This window comes from Amblyomma americanum, chromosome 6 (genome assembly GCF_052857255.1).
Source record: "Amblyomma americanum isolate KBUSLIRL-KWMA chromosome 6, ASM5285725v1, whole genome shotgun sequence".
NCBI classification, from domain to species: domain Eukaryota; kingdom Metazoa; phylum Arthropoda; class Arachnida; order Ixodida; family Ixodidae; genus Amblyomma; species Amblyomma americanum.
In genome coordinates this window covers 175,988,295-176,009,465 of record NC_135502.1, presented here as the reverse complement: position 1 = coordinate 176,009,465, position 21,171 = coordinate 175,988,295, and the positions used below count along the sequence as shown (strand labels likewise).

Here is a 21,171-nt window from a genome sequence, read left to right as displayed (position 1 = left end):
GAAAAAAATAAACGGACGATAGGAAGGTAGCAATATGCGAGTATAAAACATGCTCCATTATTTTACAAGAAACGCTTGTTATGGAAATCGGGCGGTAGTTACTCGGCGATGATCGGCTTCCTTTCTTGAAGACTGGGATGACCTTGCCCACCTGCCAGTCACGTGGAATCGAACCGGTGTTCAGGGATTCCTGGAATATGAGCGATAAGAACAGGCTACATGTATGTTTAGTATTTTTTAGCACTTTGGCGTTGATACCGTCCACTCCAGTAGATGACGAGTTCTTCAGTGACTCAATTACCTTGACTATGCCGACGGGATGAAATGTGATATTTTGCATGAGCGGGTGCGTAAAATATGGTGGATCTGGAAGATTGTCAAGGGGTTCATTAGTAAAGACCGAACTGAATACTGTGTTAAGAACATCTGCAACCTCAGTGTCGGGAATAGGAGATCCAGAGCTACTGTTAAGTGAAATCTCATTACATTGATTAGGGCTAATGGTTTTCCAAAATCGTTTTGGGTTAGTCTGCAGCATAGATGGTAAAGTAGTAGAAAAAAACTTCCGTTTAGTCTGAGCGGTTAACTTGTCGTATTCTTTTGTGACAGCATGATACTTCTGCCATGTGGAAGAAAAGTTAGACAGCTTGGCCGACCGGAACAGGCGTTTTTTCTTATTATTGAGTCGTTTGAGTGATACATTAAACCATGGTGATGTTATTCTTTCTGATATAGTAATGGTTGGAATGTAAAGACTTATAAGCCGATGCATCTCTGTTTTGAAAAGTAACCAGTTTGACTCGAGAGAATGTAGTGGAAAGTTAGCAGCGAAGGTGTCGAAGTAATCTGATAATTCACGGGTCATGCTGGCATAGTCTCCTTTATCATAAAGCGTAAGTGTTTTTTTATTTTTTTGTTTCTTTAGTACGTTGCAATAAAAAGAAGTATGTATCGTCAAATGATCGCTGAGACACCGCGCAACAAGGTTATAGGAGTAAAATTATCAGGATGCGTTGTTAATACGAGATCTAGAACGTTGGACGAGTGGTCAGTAACGCGTGTGGGATCAATGACGAGTTGAGTTAAGCCAAAAGTCATACACGTGTTTAAGAAATCGCTAGCCGGGCTGCTTTTCGATAATGTAGCGGCGGGATTAGACGAATCTATTTTGGGAAAATTAAAATCACCGAAGAGAAGGATAGGGCTAAGTGAATATGTTTTAGTTAAAAAACACATTTAAGGCATCATGAAATAAGGGGGTGAAAGAACTGTCAGCATTAGGAGGGCGGTAACAAATACCAATGAGGATGGGCGGATGTGTAGTAGTGCATCGAAGCCAAATCATTTCCAGTTGTGAAGGGAGGTTAACAAATGAACAATGCAGATCCCATTTAGTGGCGAGCAATACACCCCCACCGCGCGAATTATTGGGTCTATCCTTCCGGAATATCTCAAAATCTGGGAGAAATGGAAGAATCTCAGAATCGTGAACTGATGTGTTAAGCCATGTTTCAGTTAGTAGTAAGATATCGCATGAAGATGAACCTACTAAACTGCACAATGAATCGCGCTTGGGAACAACACTTCGAATGTTAGCAAGCAGAAATGATAAAGGGTGACGATTCGGCCAACGGGGTTCACAATTTGGTTTTAATGGTGGCTACAAGCTGTCCTCAACGACATGGTTAGAAACATGGTCGAAATGGTACGTTTTTTCACTTGTGACAAGCTTTTCATTTCGCAACTTATATTTCAGTTTTCGAGCCTTTCCAAATTCGATGAGGTGTTTCTGGGCAAGGCGCGTGCTGGGAGAAAGATCTTGAGCAACCGCATATCCTGTGTCTTTGAAATTCCGAGCGGAAGGCAGGACTTGCTCTTTGTCTTTAAAGTGAGCAAATCTCACAATTATAGGTCTGCACCTACCAGTTTGGAAAGTCCCAAGGCGATGTGCACGCTCAATGTCGCGTGGCTCTAACTGGATGTCTAAATACTGATTAATGTGTGCAATGATGACATTTTCAGAATCTGACCATGTTTCTTTATCTTTATCATCAAGGCTGTAGAAAACAAGGTTGTTTCGTCTGGACCGATTTTCTGCATCATTTACCCGGGCAGACAGAGCATTTATCTGCGCCGTGTTCTCAGTGCTGATTCCATGCAGTTCTTTCAATTCAGTCTGCATGTCATCAATACCAACACATGCTGTCTCAGTTTTATCTAGTCGCACCTTAATCTCGCAAAACGTTTTATCATGATCAACTAGTTTCATTTCAATCGACTTTAGCTAGCATTGCTGTCTGCCCAGTTTGAATTTCCTTCAAAGCATCAAGAATCTCTTTGTTAGGGCCGGGGTTAGATTCTATATCACCAGCTACCATAAGAAGTTTTAACAACATATGCGCACAGTCATACATGATGGACCGGAAACGCCGGAATTTTATATGATGAGCCTTGAGCCGCAGGTTAGTTCCTTCGTGGCTCTTATATATCTGCAAACTCTACACACCAGCGCGCATCAAATTATTGATCTCACGATCTTCGGAGGAAGCTGGGGAAATATCAGTTGCTCCTCTACAGGTGTGTCTACATTCGGGCTGAAAACTGCAGTGCTGTGCAACAGCTTAATTTCACTGCCACTGCTTGCATAAACCTTGGGGTGCCTTTTTAACCACATTCAAAAAGAAGAAAATGCGGTAGCGCTTAGGTTGCCTGTTATAGTGTCTACAATGAGTGTCTAAGGCTGTTCTTGTGATTTTCCTGCCAAAACTCTTGAAATGAACCGGCTCCATTGCCCTTATATTACGTGAACGAGCCGTCACAATGTTCAAGTACCTTCCATCGGATTATCATATGGGATTACACTATATTGTCACGACCCAAGCATCGCTGTGCTGGTAGGCGTAGGGGAGAACCCAAGGATGAGGTCGGTCCTTTTAATCTCAGATGATGATGATGACCTCAGGCTTAATGGCACATACCCATGGCGGGGGATTTGCCAGGGTGCACTGCGGATGCAAACGCACTCATGGACAAGGAGTGGAGTATTTGTATAATAATTTGTACAAAAACAAACGAAAAAAAAAAGCCAGAACCCCATAGCCAAGTCTAACCCGAGCTCGCCTCTCGAGCCGACCGCCGCTTCATCGTCGTTTCGACTAAGCGCGGTGCTAGGTCCGTGGCAATATCAACCCATAATCTGCCTTGGTCTATTTTGTGGGGTGTGCCTACTTCCAAAATTTTGGGGGTCCTTTGGATTTTTTTTTTGGGGGGGGGGGGGGGGGCAAGTCCTCATATTTTTCACCAGGTTGCCACCATGGATACGTTGTGATGACATCACAGGGTCACGTGTCCTCTCTCGACGAATCATTCCCCACCTGCCACAGTGGGCATGTCATGATGACTTCACAAGGCCGCGCAACCTGTCGACCAATGAGGGAATTTCGTGACAGAGAAGCCAGAAGTTTTTGTGAGGCGACAACCTAAATGCTATTGATTAATAAGCCAGATATCTAAATTGAACCGCCTAATGTCCAAGCACAGATGAGCTAGAAGCCAGTGAAAGCTGCTAAGTAGCTGGACTGGAGGGATGTGAATGTAAGTCCATACTGCTGTAAAAGCATTGATGGAATGCCCAGCTTTGCCACCTCCAAGAGCACCTAAAGCTCACTGGAGACCGAAGGGACAATAAAATATTTGATGCCAGTTTTTAATGTCTCCAGGGCTGAAGACGCTTTTTATTTATTTCTTGCTTCAAGACCTTTTATAGAAAAATATTAACTGTCAGTATTTTTAAGCCATCACTACAAGATGTGGTGAAGAGTGCAACGGGGGGGGACACACCACCGTAAGAAAAGACATGACACTTGTGTGCTGTATGTTCAGTCAGTCCACGTGAAATTTATTGAGTTAAGCCCCCACGGATAATGCCGCCCTCATCATCCTCAACACAGATGATGCAGAGCAGGTTGAAGCAGGGCAGCACGGAGATGGGCATGGACTGTAACTTGTTCGATGCAATGACGGTGATATGCTGTTGCTTGCTTTCCATGGCGGGCAGTCACAGTGTTGTGCACAACGCACACAGAAAAGGGGAAAAAATAGAACAAAGCGCACTCCTATGATGGCCTGGGCACTGCCAGGGTGGCCGTCAAGTCTGCCACTTGTCTACCACTGCTGAACATTACCTCAACAGCTTTAATATGCTTGTTGTTCAGCTGGTCCTGCAGCATGAAAGATGCCTTCTGGTTGAAAGTGGATGCACTCTATCACCACATTATGCAAGATCTCGGTGTTGCTGCACGTGAGGCAGTTTGGGTGAAGGCCACCGAGTATTTAACGTCTATTTCCTTACACATGGCACACTACTGCGTTAGCATATATGTCCTCCTCATCAATGCTGCTGTTCAAGTAATTCATAATAATAATAACTGGTTTTTTTGGGGAAAGGAAATGGCGCAGTATCTGTCTTATATATCTTTGGACACCTGAACCGCGCCTAAGGGAAGGGATAAAGGAGGGAGTGAAAGAAGAAAGGAAGAATAGGTGCCGTAGTGGAGGGCTCCGGAGTAATTTCGACCACCTGGGGATCGTGCACTGACATTGCACAGCACACAGGCGCCTTAGCGTTTTTCCTCCATAAAAACGCAGCAGCCGCGGTCGGGTTCGAACCCGGGAACTCCGGATCAGTAGTCGAGCGCCCTAGCCACTGAGCCACCGCGGCGGGGCTCAAGTAATTCAGCGACAGGTCTGCTGAGGCATGTCTTCTCTCTTTACTGCTGATTTCACCTTTTAAACCCAGCCGAGGTCTAACTTAATTCAGAACCCTCCACTACAGCGTACGTCCCTCTTGGTCCACAGGCAGCTTCTGGACGTTAAACCCCACATGAATCCTTAGCCAGCCGTTTGTGTAATCACTTGGGGTTTGTGAGTGAAATTTTTTAATATGAATTAAATATGAAGGAAAAAACGACTTAGAATATTGAATTGAACATTGAATGTCCGTTCAGAATGAAAAAGAAAACTTTGGAATACATAAATAGGCAAATGTTGTCCACACCTTTTTTTGTAAATTATTGTATAAACTTTGCAACTGCAATTAAACCAAGCTAGGCTGACTGAGCGTCGTACTGAAAAAAAATTATGAGCACATCAGTGTGTACTGCTCAATTACGCAGTATAGCAGTATGCAACCTTTAAACTGGTATTGCGAAATTCGTGAAAAATCATTTGCCACGACTGGCAACCACAGATAACATAATTAATAGGGAAACGTAATTCGGACTTAAAGGCCGGAAGGAATGCTCGAATTATACGAAGGTCGAGTTACAGAATATCTCGCCTACCCACAGAAAAAAAAAAGGACTGCCGAAAATGCCTTGTGACGAGGATCCATCGCACAAACAGCCCGTGACGATCGCACAGTTTTGACATGCTGGAGCGCCGGAACGACGAGACTGCTCATAGAGGGAGAGAGGGTAGACTGAGACCGAACAGAAAGTGCCAGCCGTACCGCTGTTGTATCGCTTCAATAAACTTTACCAGCAACGCACCAGTCGGCGTCCGAAAGGGACGCGGAGCTGGGTTCGGTCGACTGGCGAATGTGCGGCTGATAGCCACCGTCGCCACGGATCAGCGCCGAAACTTAGACACCGAAACTACGTGGGCAGACATTTTTTTGGTCTGGCGACAGGGGCCCTCCTATTCTCGTCATGGCTGCCTTTGCACGCACGTCGGAGGTGCATGGGTTACAATAGACCATTCAATAGGCAAGATTTTTACGCGATCGGTTCCCCTGCTGTGATACTTAATTCTACTCGCCCCTTCGGGAACCTGATGCGTAATTCGGCAAATGGGCTTTCCCTCATATCATAGCTGACCAAGACGAGATGGCGGATCTCTCGCTAGAAGAGTTGTGACGGCGACTGAGCGATTGCCATGGATGTGAGCAGCAAGTATGTAGCACACTATGGAAGAATCATAGAAAAAAGCCACGCACTTTTGCTTTGTTGTGATCGTGGGCGGTCGGCCATCTTGTTTTCGTCACAAGTTATATGTGGGAAGGTCCACTTATATTGTTTTTCCCACTGGCTTTTCATGGCTATACATACACCGGCTGTCACTCAAACGAAGGCATACTTGCAGTTACCTTCATAGGTAGATGTGATGTTGAGCATGAGGTTTCTGCGGCGACTGTTTGCATGTAGCCCCTGGCAACTGGACTCATTTCACAGCAGAGTGTGTTGCATTTGCCCATTTGGTGACCACTCTAGAATAGAAACTCGTTACTCTCCGACCTGCAGCTATTACCGTGCATGCTTGCCTGGGTGCCTTGGTGCGCTGTTAGCCGGTTCTGAGGAAACTTCGTCCGCCGTGGCTCCGCTGTGGTCGAAGCCGCGCTGCTCGTTTTTAGACACTGAGGACAACTGCATGCAGTTATATTGTTCTAGGTAAAAACTGATTATCTGGCCCTTGGAAAACAGGTTATTTAAAACGTAGGAAATGTTATTAGAAAAAAGTATTCCATCTGGCGACGCCGAAGACTGGTTTTAAAGGGGATGGGCGTGTCACTGCTAACAGGTCCACGCGCTTCATGGCGGCGTCCTGGCGTAGCAGTCTGCGCCGGCGCCCATGTAGGCGGGCCAGCGCTGCTGCTCGAAGGGCAGCGGGCCGGCGCAGCGGTCGCAGACGCACTGCAGCCGCACGCGGTACACGGTCATCTGTCCCATGCGCCGGTCGAACGGGTCGTAGGCCAGCTGCTGCTCGTCCCGCTGGCCGCACTCTGCCTCGACCAGCTGCTCGAAGGCGTCGTGGTCGAGCCCGTACAGCGGGCTGTCCACGCGGAACCGGGCCCCCTCGTGGGCGCGCATCCGCTCCAGGCATCGCCGCTGCTCGGCCGACATGCTGCGCACGCGGCTCGGGTGGAACCAGAAGGTGGCGAACACCAGGTCTGCGGCGCGGGGCTGCGAGCCGGGAAGCAGCGTGCCTGCAAATGGGCTCCACACGTGAGACCTTTAACCGGTTACCTAAATTTTTAACTAATGCAGATCTATAGCTGTCTGTTACCAATAGCCGTATCAGTTTTTAGAATTTCAAGAACGCGATTTCCGGCGGTGCTGTGGCTAACCAACTGGCCATTTCTCACGGAATTCGAAAATCCCGCGGTGAGCACTCGTCCATGACAAAGGCGTCACAGGTGCCACGTGACCTACTCTGGCTGGAGGCGCGCCAGAGAAGGTCACGTGGGACCTGTGACGCCTTTGATGGACGAGTGCTCACCGCGGGATTTTTGAATTCCGTGAGAAATGGCCAGTTGGTTGAGCCACAGCACCACCGGAAAGTTTTTTTTTGGGGGGGGGGAGGGGGGGAAAGGAAATGGCGCAGTATCTGTCTCATATATCTTTGGACACCTGAACCGCGCCGTAAGGGAAGGGATAAAGGAGGGAGTGAAAGAAGAAAGGAAGAATAGGTGCCGTAGTGGAGGGCTCCGGAATAATTCGACCACCTGGGGATCTTTAACGTGCACTGACATCGCACAGCACACAGGCGCCTTAGCGTTTTTCAAGCTGCGCTTTCGTTTTTCAATTTCAAGAAGGCGATTTCCGGCGGAAATCGCGTTCTGGAAATTCTAAAAATTGATACGGCTATTGGTAACAGCCAGCTACAGACCTCTAATTACAGTCGAACCCACTTGTAGCGAACGCTCGCTTATTACAAACGGGCGCGGCGCTACCGTAAACATTTGTATTACGGCAGTGGCATTCATTCCGTCTCAGATACAATGAAGAACTGCCCACAGCCAAACGAGTAGGCGCTGTAAACTCGGCCCTGCCTCGGTGGAGCTGTCGAACCCACTTGATGACAAGGAAAAGGCAATAAATGCGGGATGTATTTCAGGAATCTTATGTGGCGTCAGAAGCGCATGCCTTGAAAGGCGACGCCCAGAAAGCCTTTTGTGTGTGTCACCATCCTTCTGTTTGCAAACGTGTACGCCACCGATTTTATCATCAAGTAGTAGTGCTCTGGTAGCTACCATCTCGTACGCTATACGGGCACAACAGAAGGGCCTGAGTGATGTTGCCTCTAGGCGTAAGTTTAGATGCTGACATGCGACTTGTTCGCCGAGTGGCTTGTCGCGTAAATAGGAAGGTGCTGCCTTTCCCTGACTACGGGGACCACGCTCTACTGACGCTACGAGCAAGACGTGCATAATTTACGTGCTGAAGGCGGCGAATCCCCGGTGCATAATAATTAATAATTGGTTTTTGGGGAAGGGAAATGGCGCAGTATCTGTCTCATATATCGTTGGACACCTGAACCGCGCCGTAAGGGAAGGGGTAAAGGAGGGAGTGAAAGAAGAAAGGAAGAATAGGTGCCGTAGTGGAGGGCTCCGGAATAATTTCGACCACCTGGGGATCTTTAACGTGCACTGACATCGCACAGCACACGGGCGCCTTAGCGTTTTTCCTCCATAAAAACGCAGACGCCGCGGTCGGGTTCGAACCCGGGAACTCCGGAGCTGATGTCACATTTGGGATGTCTCTGTTGGCCTATCTTTTCATCGTCGCCGTAACCCGCTCGTGTCCCTTCACCATACTGCCTCAGTTCCCGTGCTGCCAGTGCAATATTGCAAATGTCTTCATGGGCCTAGCCTTACGCGCTGATCTCTTCTGGAAAACGCATATATAACTATCTGCAGCTAACAAATTGCCTTTCTGGGGCGTGGTCTTCTGTCAAGTTATTAGCTTATGAATCATTTGTAAAATCAGAATATGCAGTGCCCATTTGGCACCCACATCAAGCTTATCCGAATAATGCACTAGGACTTCTACAGAACCGCGCCGCCAGGTTTATTCATTCGTTGTACCATTACAGCATCGGCGTATCATATCTGAAATAACTTTCGGGATTACAGCCACTTGAGCTAAGCCGCCGCACAGCCAGTCATGTATTATTTGACGAGGTTTTTTTTGAAGCCATCTATGAACTTTTCGTTACAAACGGCCCCACCGGCACGCATATTTTCGCCTTCTGCCGTCCTCGTGCCCGCACCATTACCGTTTGCATCTTCGTTATTCTCTCGTATACCGTCGCGGACTGGAATGACCTTCCCGACGACATCGTAACAACAACCTGTCGCGCCAACTTGGCGCGCAGAACCATCATAGCGCATGAAATTCAAAACATTGTGACCACCCATTATGTCAAGGACATAAAATTAAATGAAGATGGAGCTGACCCGGAGTGCATCAAGAATGGTTTCCGCACGGCATGGACACTGCAGGAGCGATGGAGGGCGCCGCCGAACGCCCATATGTTATGGCACGCATGTGGATTTGTGGCAAGTTAGGAATGCGCAGGGCGTCCTGGATGCTTATCCGAGCACTTCAGGCTCCGCTGGTAGCGGGTCTGCGATGGAAACCACGCGACGTCAGAGAAGCGCAGCCGAGCTCTTCATGCGCCGTTGCTATTGGGCAACGATCTACTACGAAAAGTATGCCATATGCAGAGATAGGGATCATCAAAAGGGCACCAGGCGAAAGGCCAGGTAGCCAAACAAAGCTGCATTCACCAACGGCTGCATAAACATAATGCTCAACTTTGAGTGCATTCTTCTCAACGCTAAGCCAACAACAGGCAGCAAAACCAAGAGGCACAGGGGAATATGTTTCCTTTTTTTAATATTTGTTGGTGGGTGGGAAATAGTTTTATCGCTGAAAGATAACTGATAAGAAAGGAGAAGGAAAACAACCACATGCCGCCGGTGGGATCCGAGCCCACGACCTCCGAATGTCGCGTCCGGTGCTCTACCTACTGAGCTGCGGCGGAGACTGTCCACTCTGCTACTTTCAAGGATATTTATGCTGCGTGTAAGCGAACCCTGAGAGTGTTCACCGTCACCACTTTCGTCCATACTGCTTTTCTGGGCTCACCTTGTGGAACTGCTTGGCCTGTTTTGACCCCGTCTGTTTTCTTGCACTCCCTGGACCCCACTAAATGCAGTGACAATCTTAAATATTGTTGGTTATGAATTGTGAGTCATTGGCATGATATGTTCTCAGTGTACATATGTCTGCGGCAACTGCTTCACAAAAAATGACAACCCAAAATTTTGAGTTGGAGAAAAAATATAAGATTAATCTTATATTTTTTCATGACGCGTCATGAAAAAATATTTTGTCATGACGCGTAACATATATTCATTTATAAACAGTGTGAATCAGTCTTCTACCACACGTTCTCTAGTTTCTATGCTTGCCATAAGTTGTAGAAGATAAAACAACGTAGAAAGAAGGCCTTCATAATGCTAAAATTTTGCTCAGTTTAGTTTGGAAGTATTACCAAATGCGAAAAATTTTCCATCGAAATCACAGAAATAAGAAACCTGGCGCTGAAATCCTCGGTTCTATTAAAGGACAAAACTGCTCTGGAGACAGTCGCCGCAGATGTCGGCTGTAATCGGCTCAAGTATGCAAAATTCAATCACACGCGGATTTTCACCGCTGTTCCCTCTACAAGCGCCATTTTAAACGCATCTATTATTGCATGAACTATGATGTCAAAAATCGGTCGCATATGTAGCCCGTGACATGCCTTGATGATGACTGCGAAGATTATCGGGTTACTGGGAGCAAGTTTTTTTTTTTTCGGAACAGTTCCACAATGGTGCGGCGAGTAGAAGGAAGGAAGGAAGGAAAACGTTTATTGAGCTCTAGATAGTAGGTGAGCAAATTGGCGGAGTCAGGTGTGCCGTCCGTCTTCTTAGTAATGGTCGTCTGCCCCCAGTCCAGGGCTCCGCTGGATGCCGCTGCCAGCTGTGCTCGCCGGATTAGCCCAAGTTGGACGTCCTGACGGTCGCTGGAGAGCATTCCTTCCCGTTGCTCCGCACTCGGGTTTGGTATTTTTGGTGCCACATCTATTTTCTGGCAGGCCCACGTTTTGTGATAGAGCGTGGGTGTTTCATGGCACTATGGGCATCTGTCTGTGTATTGTGTGGGTTGCATTTTGTTGAGTGTATTTAGATTCGGGTATGAGCCCGTTTGTAGCAGCCTCCAGGCGACGGCGTCTTCCCTGGAGAGAGATTTATGTGGTGGGGGGTACCGTTTCCTGCAGCCCTTGTAGTGGTTTAAGATTGCCGAGTAATCCCTAGGGACAGGTTCGGCTTCCTCGAGGTCCCTTGTGGGGGGAGCTCGGTAAAAATTGTACCCTCGAGCTACCCTGTCGACCGCTCGGTTGCCTTCCACTCCCGCGTGTCCCGGCGTCCATACTATAGTATGTTTTATTGGTTCTTCTTCTGTGCTTAGTTTGGGCCGGTCCACAGAGCGGAGTATGCGGAGCGCTCTGTGACCTATTCTGCCTAACATGAAGTTTCGGCATGCCATTTGAGAGTCGGTTAGTATTGTTTAGGATCGCTTAGTCCGGTAGCCCTCCGCTGCCGCTATAGCGACGGTCACTTCTTCAGCCTCGACTACCGTGCAGTCCCGTAGCGACGCGCTGATGATTTCCCGCATGTCCGAGTTTATCACAGCCGCTACCGCGTTGGGGTTGCTTTGTCCCGTCCTTCTGGGGTATGTGGCTGCGTCCACATACACCGTTGTTGTCTGGCGGGCTAGTGATTTTTGGATGTACTGGGCTCTCGCGTTTCTGCGTTCTTCGTGTAGGTTGGGGTCCATGTTCTTGGGGATGGGGGTGACTCTAATTGTGCCCCGTATGCCGTCCGGGATAGTCGCGGTTCGCTGGATTTCTTGTATTTGTTCGCTGCATCCCAACTTCTGCAGAAGCTCCCTGCCAGACGGAGTCTGCTGTAGTCTCTGCAACTGGGCGACGTGTTGTGCCTCTCTCAGTTCTTCAGCGTTGTTATGAAGTCCTAGTGCTAAAAGCTTCTCTGTGGATGTGCATTGCGGTAGATGGAGTGCTGTTTTTTATGCTTTGCGTATAATCGCATCAATCTGTTGGATTTCGCTTTTGATTGGGTTGTAGTATGGAAGACTATAGGTGACTCGGCTGATCACCAGGCTCCTGACCAGCTTTAGCGTGTCTTCTTCTCGCATGCCCGAGCGTTTATGGGAGACGCGCGTGATCATGCGGGCAACTTGTAGGGTGGAAGCTTTGAGTAGAGCAAGTGCATGTGTACACCGTTGGTTTGATTGTATCCACATGCCCAAGATTCTTATGAGTGTTTTTTTCTGGTATGGATTTTCCCTCCAGATAGACGTTGAGCCTAAGCTCGTCGCTGTTCGGGACTGTGCGGTTTTCTTTCCCTCTCCAGACTCTGAGCAGTTCTGATTTTTTGGTGGAGCATGCTAGCCCTCTCGCTTTTACGTAGTTCTCTACGCAGGTCGCGGCCTCCTGTAGCCTTTCTTCCTTTTCTTTTAGTGAGCCCGCATTTGTCCAGATGGTGATGTCGTCGGCATACATGGCATGGTGTATTCCTTCGACTTCCTTAAGTTGTTTTGCAAGGCTGATCATTGCAACGTTAAAAAGCGTAGGTGAGATGACCGAGCCCTGGGGAGTTCCCTTGTTAGGGGTGTGGAACTTCTCCGAGCGGAGTTCTCCCAGCCCTATCGTCGCTGTTCTATCTGAGAGGAAAGCTTTGACGTAACCGAAGACCCTCCTGCCGCAGTTCAGGTCGTCCAGGCCTGTCAGGATGGCTTCGTGGCTTACGTTGTCAAAAGCTCCTTTGATATCCAGTGCCATTATTACGTTCTCTCCGTCCCTAGGGACATTACTTAGAACTCCTTCTTTGTTTTGTTGAAGTACGTCTTGGGTCGACGGCTTCGCCCTGAATCCGAACATACTGTGGGGATAGAGTTCATAATCATCCATGTATTGTTGTAGCCTTAAAGGGACACTGAGGAGAACCCTATCAAATTTTTTTGTTAGCAATATCTGATAGTTCGGCATTTCATGGCTTTGTTGACGCTTGTCCGGGAGCGAAAGATGCATTTATTTCAAAGAAATTTGGATTCTATGTTGAAAATTTTTTTCCCGCCGCTCCGATTCAAACTCGAGAACTCTTATGACGACACGGAGAACTCTTATGACGACAGAGAACGGAGTGACGTGAAACGTGACGTAAACGGATACTCCGTGATTTCTGGTGGCTAGCGGTGCGTCTAGCAGCTGCCGAAATGAAAGCTACCGCCGCCTCACGTTGAAGGCATCTATCGGGGGTCGCCACCGTCGCTTCGTTTACGTTTGCACCGGCGTCTTGCCAGCGTTACGATGGATCCCGTTCCCGAACCCGACGACGTGGTTTTCGCAAAAACTCTGGCCTGCATTTCAGCGACCTCAGCCCCACAGAGCGTGCGATGCTTTTGAGGGAGCACGGTTAGGTTAGGCGCCGGCGGGTGGTTTCCCCCTTCCTCAGAGAGCAGCCGTTGCAAACTAAATATCATAACCCCAGTGCGGGGAGTAGCAAGGGGCCAGGACAAGGTCGGCGCCTTGCGCCCATCGGAGGCTGGCCGGGGCTTTGGGGCCAACGGATTGTGATTCCTTGAACGGCGCGGTTGCACGGCGCAGCAGGCGGCGTCGAGGTCTCCCACGGTTGCAAGGGCCAAGTTATTTATTTATTTTTTGCCACAAAAAACAAATGGGTGCTCGAGGGCGGTCGCGTTTAAAGTCGGCGGCTTGAAACCAAAGCCGGCGCACGACGCTTCAACGGCTTCCGCTAGATCCAACGGGTCCAATGGATCTGGCTCTCTCGCCAACTTGCATGTACCTTCAGATATGTACTGCGAATGGATTAAAATAGCCGAGCTCGAAAAGAACAGCTCCGCCCAACTGCCGCAGCTATTGTATATAACGCGCACCTCGCCGCGGAGCCAAATCACTCTGACCGGGCCGGCGACGGCTGGCGCACTCGGCGCGAAATAGATACATGCTCCAATTTCCGCGGTCAGAGTGCGCCGAAGGCGCCGAACGCGTCGGCGGTTAAGCGCAGTTGGAGTATAGAGGGTCTCGCTTTGACCGACGTAACTTCGCCGTGCAGCGCGCGCGCGCGCCTCGCCGCAGCATAAGCGCGCCATAACAGAGCCTGCGCTTAACCGCTAACCAACGTATTGAAACTGAAACCCCCCGCCCACTGACTGAATAAAAGGAAAGAAGTCCGGTGCCGAGGTTCGGAATCGAACCAGGGCCTTCGGCGTTTGAGGCGGAAGCGCTACCGCTCCGCCACGACGGCTCAAGTTACAGTCGTCAATAAAGGCGCATCTAGTGAATGCACTCTTCTGATGCAGAAATCGCCGCGCTTTCGCAAGGTATACCCTGGCCTAACCGAGCTAGGCCATCAGCAATTTTTCTGAACTGCCTTGTACCTTGTCTCCCGTCCCTAATAAACGATTTCCGTTAAGTAGTTTGAAGTTGACTGGCACAGCCGGGAATGTTTCGCCGGGCAAGCGTGCGAATACACAAGTGCTGCCTTGTACGATCACCGACCATCGTGCCATCATAGCTTTTCATCGACCGTGGCGATCATCTGACAAGCCTTAACCAGCTCCTTCAAAGGTTAACTAGCACTTGAGCGGCACTTGGAGTTCCTCTGCTGCTCGGCGCTTGTAAATCGAAGCGCGTCCAAAACAAAACCACGGGGCACGCAAAGCTCATAGATGCGAAGCGCCATAAAAAAATCTAAACTCTCCTGACCGCCTGTGGCGCCGCCAAGTATCCGTTTTCTTTGTTTCCAACATTCAGGTTGTCTTTTGCCTGCCTTCCTTGTGTGATAAAAGTGCACTGTTAGTTTTAAAACAAAACTTACTTCAAAATTGATCTGCGCAACCTACCTTTGTCAGCCTCAGAGATTCGCGAACCCAAGTAGGATGGAAAATTCATCCAAGGTGGCGTCTCTCGTCCTATGGCGTCACCACGCTTGTACTCGCGAGATTGGCCTGTGGTGGCGATACCTGTATTCTGGTTCTTGCTATTTTCCAGCTTACTAGAGCTTTGTTTTCAGTAAGAGCGGCGTTTTTGTGATCAGGAACTGGTATTCTATCGATACAAGCCAACTTCAATTTCTCCTCAGCGTCCCTTTAATGTTACCACTCTCTCGCACAGCTTGCCGAGGCATGATGTGAGGGAGATAGGTCTTAGGTTTTCGATTTGTAGCTTTTTACCCGGTTTTAGAATCATAACCACCTCTGCATGCTTCCAATCTTCGGGAACGGTCTCCGCTGTCCAGTGCTTGTTGAGGAAATCGGTTAATTCTGCGACTAGCTCGTCACTGGGTTTGCGGATGAGTGCGTTGTTGATTTTGTTCGCACCCGCTGCCGTATTCCTAGTTGTGCTTCGTTTGCGAGTAGAAATATATTACTGTCCATTTGGTTACTCCCGCTACAGCCGGCGCCGAATTATGGCTGGCGCACGGGGGTTCATGTTATTTCCGCGATTTTTTTTTGTACAGAAACTGGCAGACATGCTGTCTTCGCAGAAGACACAAAAACATTGGAGGCGACATTTAAGCTCCGCCTTAAAGGTATGACCCGATAGCGAAAGTGGTTAATTCTCATATATACAGAATTGGCGATTCTCTACTTGACATTGAAGATCCTTGGGAGACCTCAACCACTTCTTGCGCATGCAGTGGTGTAGCGGTTAAGCGATGCGCCATTGACCTCCGATGGCCGGTGCTGCCACTGGTAGGTCTTGTGCGACCGAGGCTGCATTTCCCGAGCGACGTACCCATCATTAATTTAACTGTCACCTGACATTGTGGGCAGGTTGCGATCACGCCGCAAGGTCACGTGATATAGGTAGCCCACAGCTGCCTCCTAGGGTGCTTTTCTGGAGATTTTTCTGTCATGATCAACGACTTTCTGCGACACGAGTGAAAGCCGGAGCCCTGAAGGTCCCCGTACCAAATCAGCCCCGTCAAATTTTCCGCCGATCCGACCGACCGCACAACACTGTCCTCTGCTTCACTTCAAGTATACTATAGTTCATCCGTACACAATGGTCAGAAACTGTTAGGCGGCCATCTTTTGCTGCGGATTCCAGCGATAGCTTTTGTAGACACTCATGACAATGGGTATGATATGTTTTACCATCGACGACGAAACGACCGGTCTTTCGTATGTCACAAACGGTATATCGATGTGACACCGTAATTGCGCAGCCGCCATGGAGATAGAATCGGAATTCGAACACGTGGGGAGTAAAATACAGCCAACTCACAATTGGTACAGACTCAGTACTGGCAGTTGAAAGAAGATTGCTAGTGCATTCCTCCGCGTCAGTCCAATTGATCGCTTGTAATTTTCCCCGCCGTTTTCCAGAAAATGCGGCGTGACGCTGTGAGCGAACAAATCACGGCCGTGGCTCTGGCAGGGGGTGCCCAGAGAGCAATCCAGGAGGCCGCTGGTGGGCTTTGCGGCGTCATCACAACCTGCCCACCGTGGCAGTTAAATTAATGATGGGTCACTCGGGAAGTGCCATCTCGGTCGCGCAAGACCTACCGGTGGCAGCACCTATGAGGGCTCCCATGGATCTATCAATTAAAGTATAGAGAATGACCAATTCTGCATATATGGGAATTAACCTATTACGCTATCGCGTCACACCACTGAGGTGGAGACGAAGCTTGTGTCCCCTCCAATTTCTTGGAAGTCGCAAGAAGAGTACGTTGCTCCTGCCACGCGCCGAGGAAGGCATTTTTTGCTTTTGTCCTTTTTATGCCGTAACTCCGGGCCACACGCCGAATGTGCACAGCCCGCGACGAGATCAAACACATCGCCATTAACTCCTGTGTAAGACGCACTTGGCATAGAGCAGGGGCTTACAGGCCGGTGATGGCGATGGTACTGGAGCCGCCAGCTATTGCGAACTGCTCTCTCTAGACGATGGTGATTGTTCTGGGGACATTCTTCGTCGACTCCGCACTCACCAGTGGAGATGGTGCGCTGCACGCCGCCAGCGTCGTGCGGCCCCACGTGGCGGCGGTCGCGGCGGCGGTACTCGGGATGCTGCTCCAGGAAGCGCGCCCCGATGGCCGTGAAGTTGGGCAGGCCACCGTACTCGACGGGCCGGTTCTGATCTGCGCCGAGAACAAGAGGAGGCGTGAGGAGGCCCCAGTCGGACGCCCGGCCGCCCTCACCAGAGTCGTAGACGAGCGCACCAGGCGGCCGGCTGTCGGCGCCCAAGGCGTAGAGGCGCGTGAAGAGGCGCGAGCCGAAGCGCAGCCGGCAGAAGTCGGCCCGGCTGCGCAAGAACACGCTGGTGCCGGCGGCCAGCGTGAAGCCCTTGCCGGGTGCGCCGCCGTGGCAGTCGGAGAGCCAGTAGAGGAAGAGGTCGCGGCCGCGGCCGGCCATGCTGACGGCCAGCGGCGACGCCTGCGCGCCCAGCGCCGAGCGTACGGGGCGCGCAAGCAGGGGCCGCCCCGTGCGACCGTCCAGCACCGTCGTCTGGCTTGCCACGTACAGCGGGAAGCCGGGCCCCGTCTGGTAGCTGACCATCAGATCGGGCGTGCCGTCACCGTCGAACAGGCCCACGGCGGGCGTGCTGTACGACTCGGACTGAGCGAAGTGGCGCGTCCAGAGGCGTGCGAAGCTTAGGCCGTCAAGTGCGAAGGTAGTCGAGTTGAAGGCGGCCATGACGATGTCGGCAACGCCGTCCCCAGTCAGGTCGACCAGCGCCGGCGGCGTCATGATACCCTTGTGCGGGTCCGTGTAGATGGGGCGCGCCGAGTCGGCGCGGCCGGCGAGCAGCTCGCGCAGCGGCAGGCTCCACAGGGAGCCGCCGTGCGTCTCGCCTCCCGTGCCGAACAGCACCAGCTCGCTGCCGTCCGGGTGGAGCAGCAGCTGCGGCGAGTAGTAGCTCTCGCGGCCATCGGGCACAGCCGCCCAGCTGAGCAGGCGGCCCGAACGGCCGCTAACGACCAGAAGCCTGCCGGCCAGGCGGCCCGAGCCAGCTCCCGGTTCGCGCAGAGGGTCCCCGCCGTGCGCCACCAAAAGGTCGGGAGTGCCGTCGGCGTCCACGTCGCGGATGTTCTGCGCCGTGTACATGTTTGAGCGTTCGACCAGGGCCTCTCCGGCGCCCGACAGCGCCCACAGCAGGCTGCCCGTGCGCCCGCTCACCGCGTACAGGCCCTGCAGCATGCCATGTGAGGAAGGCAGTGTTATGCGCACCACTTTCTAGGTTTCAAAAAACGAGCTCTGGGTGCCACGCACCGCTATGCGGCCCCCGGCTACGCAGTCGGCAACGCCGTCGCCGTCCAAGTCCAGCCGGCAGCTGAGCGCGAACAGCTCGTGGGCCACATAGATGCGCCACAGCTCGTGACCTGTGCGGCCGTCGAGCGCCGCTAGTCCGCCGCCGCAGCCTCGGGGCCCTGAGGCTGGCAGGTAGACGTCGCAGGCGACGGCGGGGTACCGGTAGGCGTCTAGTCCTGCGCACGCCGCGGTCACCGTTACAGCATGGCGAGGGGTGCCGAGCGAATGAAGCTCTGACCGGTTCCGAAGCCGAAGACGACGTCGAGCTCTCCGTCCCCGTTGACGTCCAGGTGCCGGAAGGCGGACTCGGTGGTGAGCATGGGCAGCGTGCGGTGCCACACGTCTTGCACCCGCAGCTGGCGGCAGCCCTCGGCGCGGCGCGCCCGTCGACGCTGCTGGTGCTGGCGGAGCACCAGCGCAGCCGCACCTTCACCGAAGCAAGCAGCGGGCGCTCTTTAGCTTCAGTGTGAGAGCGCACGTGTATCGACTGAGCAAGGGCACATCTCAAGAACGCTGCGGCAATGGCCTCTACCTGTTTGTTGTGACCTGCCAAGGACCTGCGATGCCACGCTATCTGCTGAAAGGCGGTTGCGCGCGACGTCATGTCGACACACCGGTCGACGCCATCGGTGGGGTATTTGCTTTTCAATTGTATCCGGCCATGCAGATTCATGGGGAGCGGGAATAGCACATTGGAATGCCACCCGAGGGGTGCAGCAACCAGAGATTGCCATGCATAATTACGTACCAAGGGCCACGCAGGCAAGCAGGAGCCAGAGGGCGGCGCCGCACCTCCGCCGTCGCGCGCCGGCCGCCGGACCGCGCCGCAGCACGCGCACCCTGCGGGGGGCCATTAGCGGCCGGCTCGGTTCCTCGTCCGACATGGCCCTGCAGGAGTGACCGGCCGAGGGCAGCACTGAAAGCCACTGTGACACGATATTTAAAACAAATGACACGCCGCGTTCAGCGTTCTCGCGGTATCTGAAATTCAATGTTACGTGGTGATTGGCGCTATTTTCACTTTCATACCAGTGTCCATGCGCTCATCGTATCTCCCGTTGGTCGGTCAAATAGGCGGTGACATGTAATCAGCGCGTGCATTTAAAGTCGTAGCTGTAGTGGCGGCCGTGCTCACCAGAATAAGGCACTTGCAGGTGACCTCCGGGCGTGGCCTGCAACAGCTGACACCTCGTGAACGCGAGAAGGCGCGCGCTTTCGCTGACGCAGCCCTCGACTACTGGTGTGGCGCGGCGTTTCGCGGCCGCTGGACGAGGCACCAGCGCCTGGTCACTCCTGATCGCGCGACCTGGGCGCCTGCTCTCGAGGGACTCGTGCTGGTGCAAGCGACCTCCCCCACCCGTCTTCTGCCTCATGCTCGTCGTCGAGACTGTAACAGAGCTGCGTCGTCCCGCAGCGCCGCTGGCTCGGAGGGTCCGCGGCGATTGCACTGGTCGGTACCGCCAGATGGCGCGCGTGCGCTTTAGCGGTCGATAGCGAATTCCCTATGCGTTCTCGCCCGTGGGTAAAATAGGGGGCAGCGTGGCGACGCGCATTTTTTTAAAAGCGCGGTACCCTGCTCTCGGATAACCTTGCTAAGACTCCCGCATACTGTACAAATTGCAAGAATTCCCGATAGCAGGTTGCCGCAAAATACTAGTGTGCTTATGGCAGCGATGCCCCAGACCAGCAGGATATACCGCGAAAGAGGTTGCATAGAACGGCACGGGTTCATGTAAGCTAAGTGGGGCTGCTGCCCGTAGCCTGAAGTTGCCGTGCGAGCACACGGAACCCGGGAACACACTTCATCGTCGCCAGGTGCCAAGATGGCCACCTGCGGCATAAAAGCGGCAGGGATTTAACGTAGTTAAACCGATCAGACGTGCTAATGCATGTGTTTAGCCTGGTTTGCTCATGGTTTTGCTTCGCTGGGTCGTCGGCACTAACGGTTCCTACACCCAAGACATCTGTGCCCAGACCAGAGGTGTGCCACAAGGGTCTGTGCTTTCGTCACTTCTTTCTAATCTGCCGATGAGCGACATTCCCGCAAACCCTGACGTTACAGTATATGCTTACGCAGACGACATGGGCTTCTTTGCTTCTGCAAGAGACATTCATGCCTTATATCGTTCTCTCCAGGCTTACCTCAATGCACTCGAGGTTTGGCTGGATAACATTAATTTGGTATTAAATGTGCACAAATGCAGTGTGCTAGTGTTTAAAACCAATATGCCTTTATATATCTCGTTACACTGTCGCTCGGACAGCATACCTCAGGTGGAATCTTTGAGGTATCTAGGCGTTATTTATGATGCCAGTGATTGGCGGCCCCACATCAAGACTAACGTTGAGAAACCTTAGCGTGCACCAGGTAGGCTACTAGGAATAAGTAATGGGAAATTTGGCATGCGCCGGGAATCGCTTTTACTTCTTTACAAGGCCTATGTCAGACCCATTTTGGAATTTGGCTGCATACTCTTTTCTGGCTCCCCTAAATATAAGCTTCATCTGTTGTTGCTGTTAGAAAGGCGCGCACTGCGCCTCTGCCTATAGTCTCCCTCAGTCTCCACCGCAGTTCTGCACTTGTAGGCGCTTAATCCCGACCTTAGCTCTCGTTTCCACCTTTTAACTGTGAGGATTTTTTGCGGGCATTTGAGTCTGCTCATGGTGTACGTACACCTATTTTTGTCTCCCACCCAGCCCTCTTTCTCACTCCTTAAATAGTTTTTACTCACAACCTTTTATCGAACATTAGTGCGGATCTCAATTTCGTATGCGGAGTGTGTTACGCGACGTCCCCTGTGGATATTGCTTTTGATTGTATTTTCCCACCTAGTGCGAAGCATCTGCCTGCCAGGGCACTAACTGGTCTCCTCTCTGATCACCTTGACAATTTTCCACACTACACTGATTGCTACAGACGCGTCTGGGGCGGGTCAGAAGGCAGCGATTGGTATTTTTTCAGATTCCCTCTCTTGGA

General features: G+C 51.3%; 1 protein-coding gene across 1 annotated transcript; it reads right to left on the bottom strand.

Moving 5' to 3' along the window:
• Positions 1-923: 923 nt before the first annotated feature.
• On the bottom strand, positions 924-19,679 carry LOC144094190 (uncharacterized). Its single transcript, XM_077628115.1, has 7 exons — positions 19,330-19,679; positions 18,943-19,082; positions 18,433-18,621; positions 18,156-18,370; positions 17,084-18,074; positions 16,874-17,023; positions 924-6,982 (listed from the first exon to the last, which is right to left on the bottom strand). Exons 2-7 carry the CDS (start codon positions 19,076-19,078, stop codon positions 6,588-6,590), a joined length of 2,076 nt encoding a protein of 691 aa, XP_077484241.1. The 5' UTR covers positions 19,079-19,082; positions 19,330-19,679; the 3' UTR covers positions 924-6,587.
• Between the last annotated feature and the right edge of the window lie 1,492 nt (positions 19,680-21,171).